General features: G+C 47.9%; 1 protein-coding gene across 1 annotated transcript; it reads right to left on the bottom strand.

Annotated features, from left to right (window-relative positions):
* Positions 1 to 271: 271 nt before the first annotated feature.
* Positions 272 to 2,796, bottom strand: DDIT4 (DNA damage inducible transcript 4). Its single transcript, XM_045025293.1, has 3 exons — positions 2,635 to 2,796; positions 2,156 to 2,400; positions 272 to 1,654 (listed from the first exon to the last, which is right to left on the bottom strand). The coding sequence occupies exons 2-3, from the start codon at positions 2,334 to 2,336 to the stop codon at positions 1,164 to 1,166; spliced, it is 672 nt and encodes a 223-aa protein (XP_044881228.1). The 5' UTR covers positions 2,337 to 2,400; positions 2,635 to 2,796; the 3' UTR covers positions 272 to 1,163.
* Positions 2,797 to 4,468: the final 1,672 nt, after the last annotated feature.

Raw genomic sequence — 4,468 nt, 5'->3', positions numbered from 1 at the left:
AAGGAAAAGAGAAAGGTCTCCCAAAAATGCGGGTGTCTGAGCTACCTTAAGAAGCAGCTTCTGCCACCTTTACTCATGCTCAGTAGCACCGCTGAAAATCAGTGCTTGCTAGTAATGGGTTCCGGTACTATGGTGTGTGAAGCAGGACTTGCCCCTCACCATGGTTTATGCAAGATGCTCTAAACCTACAAAATGAGGGAAAGTGTCCACTACCTTTCAAGGGATATTGCTCAAATATGTTAAACAGGAGAAACTAAGAAGAGACAAGCTATCAATTAGAAAGGTTTTATTAGAAAAGTAAAAAACACCCAAAAAACAATACAATTGCATAGAAAGGCTTGCACTTGAACATCAAGTGTATTAATGTAAACTGTAATCAACGGAAGCACTACATGGCGTATCATATAGGTTGTTTGTGAGGGTTCCTGCCCTCATCCTAGCATCACATCACACCTCCCTCTGGCATGCAGTATTGGAGTGCTGTAGGCAGCTCCCAGCAGCATTTGCTTCAAGCATCAAATATATGAAGTGATTACAACCCAACAACTCCTGTTTCTACATTCACTTGGAGTCTATATATAGCTGCCCTAATGTCAGTAGTGGAGCATCATCTGATCCAAATACATATACTTGGTCCCATTAGACAGAAGTTTAACCACCATTCACTCATACACATGCACCCCCCCCCACAAAAAAAAAACCCACCACATTGATTGCAATGTATTTTGTTATTTAAAAAAAAAAACCCGCCAGGAATAGGGAGACTGTCTACCCCCAAAGCAGCCCTGCTGCTGCATATGGCATCAGCACTGTCACAAGACTAATTGAAGAAGTCAGTACAATAAAATTGTCCTACAATCACCGAAAGGTTACAGCTAGCACTCACTTGCTATCCATGCCCACTCTGAGAGTGAGGGAAGCAGGGTGCAGTTTTGTTTTCCAGCAAGCTTCCTTCTTGCCCTCCCTCTCTGTTTGGACTATTTCCTTCTGTAATTGTACAATCATGCTCCAAACTAACCTAACCTTGGTGACTCTAAAGAGTTGCCACATTTTAACCAGCTTATGTTCACTTTTTCAAAGCACTTAAGTTGTCACTCCAGTTTCTCCTGGTGCTCTACACCAGTTCAAAGAGTAATGATCAGTTATTCCTCTATGAGGCGCCTTCAACACTCCTCTATTAGCAACTGCTCAGAGCTGTAAAGCTTCTTTTTAATGACTCTGAATCCAGTGCTCAGCTTCAGCGACTGACTGAAACCAGGAGTGAAAGAAGTCCCAGAGCTAAGAAGTCCCTGGATTTTAGGCCAGAGCCTGGAGTCCAGTCTTAGCACAAGGGTCAGCTGGAAAGTAGGCACAAGATTTGGATCCACTGCAATCTGCCCCACACTGTGACACCCCTTCCCTTGTTCAACACACAGGTCAATGAGGGCACCTCTCAGGCCACAGGGCTCACTATAAGCCAGGTGAAGCAGTTCTTTGCTGACTTGAGTGACGAGTTGGCTTGGCATCACAAGTCTGGAGCAACGCCTGGAATTGATGTTGGCTTTGTTCAGACTGACTTGGATTAGTTTCATGAGATTATTACATAGGAGTTCATCTTCTGGGTCATTTAACAAGTCAAAGTCTGGCAAAGAAACTTCATCCAAGTACTCTGCATCTGTGAATGAAAAATCAAAGAAGGCAGGTCAGTATTGGCCAGTTTATTAAACTGGCTTTTGTTTCACAAACTCCCTAATAAAAGTTGCTACAAAGGACCAAATGTTAAGGGAAAGCAAACTGATCAGTTTATGAACTGAAGCAGCTTTTCTGTGCTGTGAGAGAATAATGTAAAGTAATAGGTGATAAAGAACAGTATTGTGGGATGGGGGAGAAGGGCTGCTAGAGTTTTATGGGACAATATTTTTATTAAGCTTAAACCTCTCCCACTGAGTATTTTAGCTTTTACTGAATTACAGCTCTGGTGTACATTCATTTTGCTATTTTAATTGTGTTTTAAAGTGTATTTAACAGACACAGTTTAGAAAAAAAAACCATTTTATTTTTTAGGAAGTGTGTACCCTTCTTAAATTTGAGTAATACCATCCAAAATTGTTCGTTATAGTTTAACTCAAAACACCAAAGAACATGACGTTTCAGCCCTAAACTCGATCGTGCTTACCTCCTTCACAGCTCAAGCTGCTGTCCAGGGATTCACAGTCGGAGCTCTCCGCTCTGACACAGCGATCGGGCACTTCCTGCTGCCAGCTCTTTCCCCGGGAGAAGATGGGTGAGGGCTGGTTCTCTCTCTGCTCTGGAATGGGAGGCAGCGGGGAAGAGAGGCTGTCCCACACGCCTGGCATCGCTGCTGCTGGTCACCCTCCGGAGTGGAAGTGGGGACGCGGAGATCAGCACAAAATACAGGTCCTGCAATCCAAGGCCAGCACAGAAAGGGGGGGGGGGGGTGTCAGTAACGCACGGCTCTAGCGCTGCTAGTTCACGGTCATGCAGAAAGATCTCGACTGTAACAGAGACCCAGATCTCGGGGGCTTTACACCGATGACCATCTAGCGAAACAACCCGCGCAGAGAACGAACGGGAGCGGAGCGCTGTGCCCCGGACCGGCAGCGACTGGAAAGCCAAGCCCAGCGCGATACTTACCGGGCCGCGGGGTCCGGGCTGGGAGCAGCCGGAGGCGGTGGAAGAGGTAGTGGAAGTGCCGCTCCCGGGGAGGCTGCTGGTGGGGGCCGGGGTAGCGCGGTGCAATTCCCCACGTTCGCGCTGAGCTCCCCCTTCTCGGCGCTGCGGTCCCCCGCACCCGGCCTGTGGAGCCCTTTAAATAGACAGCGCCGGAGCGGCCGCCCCCTCCCTGCCCAGCCAGAAACCCGACCCGGCCCCCGGCGCTGCAGCCGCCAGTCGCGAGCCGGGAGTGTGTGCCGGGCTCGGCCAATGGCAGGCGGGCGCACGTTCGCCGCGTTCTCCTGCCCGGTGACAGCAGCCTGGGCCCCGCCCCCCATTGTGGCTGGAGCCTGAGCCGCAGGCGGAGAGGCCTTGGGGATGCGGAGGAACATGACGGGGGGGCGGGGCGGGGTGGGGGGTATTGCAGAGTCGCGGGGCTCGGTTGGGCTGGGGGATGGCGCGGAGCGAGCCCGTGCACCCGAACGGCTCGTTTGCTGCGGAAAGCACAAGCCTCTCGTTTCTGCCTGCAAGCTAGCTGCTGTAGCCTGGGCTACACAAGTAACATTGTATTGTACCGGGGGGTCTGAGCCCTGGCTTCGCTCTCCGACCCAGCACAAGCGGGTGCCTTTGGCTCGCAGCGATTGAAAGGATGAGGGTGGCGATAGGAAAAATAACTGTTACTTATTTGAGCCAACTTTTATTAATCTTGTGTCCCCGCCCCTCCCCCACGCGCCCCATTCCCCATTATCACGCTGTTTGTCTTGCTGGATAATTTTCCCAAAGGAAGACGTGTTCAGATGGACACTCTTCAGGCAGCTTAGGATAAAAGGGATCTGTGTTCAGAGTTAGCCATTTGTAACACGAAAAAAAGCTTCGAATATCGGTCGTTAGGTGCTGTAACAAAGTGATTGCTTCATATAAAATCAGTTCAACCCACTCCAAACTAAGAATAAAAATCTCCTTGCTGGTAGGTGTTTTGGTATTGGGGGTTCGTTTTAAATAATGCGATGAATTCGGATTGGTATATATGGAACCCCATTAATCATCTCAACAGGAAAGATGCTACAGTACATTTCCTCAACTGTGTTTGATGTAATTTTATAGAGAGGCGAAGTAGGAGTTTATTTCCTAATAAATCCTAAAGATTTTTTCCCATCCTAACGCACTATAAAGTGTGCCTTTCCAACTGTACATTGAGCTAACACATTCCAGCCTTGGATTATTTCGTGCACAATCAAGGTCAGGACATTAGTGCATGGTTTTCCTAACTTTTAGTCCTTAAAGCCTATTGAGAAACTAGTTTATTGCCCCTCCTTTACGTCAACCGATTTTTTTCACGGGGGGTGGGGCGCTGGTGGTGGTGGTGGAAGGGGTTGAACGCCTGATCATGCTATTGATCATTCGAGTCGATAAGTTAATTTGTTTGTTGCAATTCTGCTTATGGGAATTCAGGGGACACGGTGAATTCTGCACGTATAAAGCTAACTTCTAGGTAAACAATCCGACGCTAGCTGCAGCCTATCTGCAGGGTCCTAGCGTCCGTCCTGAACTCTGTGGCTGCTTTGTGTAAATGACTGGGAAAATTGCATCATGAGGAACGAGTTGGAGAGAAAAAATCCCCAGCGAGTGCAATAAAGCAGATCGTTTCATCAGAGAGAAACTAGCAAGTCTACAACAGGAACAATCAACCGTATAACCTTTAAAAAGAAAGCTTAAAGCTTGACGCAGTCTAGTTGGCAAAAAACATGTTTTCTTCAGTTTCACAGATTAAAACCCTAAGTGTAGTGCAACCTGTGAGCTCTTTGATTATACCATT

This window comes from Mauremys mutica, chromosome 7 (genome assembly GCF_020497125.1).
Source record: "Mauremys mutica isolate MM-2020 ecotype Southern chromosome 7, ASM2049712v1, whole genome shotgun sequence".
Taxonomy (NCBI): domain Eukaryota; kingdom Metazoa; phylum Chordata; order Testudines; family Geoemydidae; genus Mauremys; species Mauremys mutica.
This window is presented reverse-complemented; position numbering and strand designations above follow the sequence as displayed.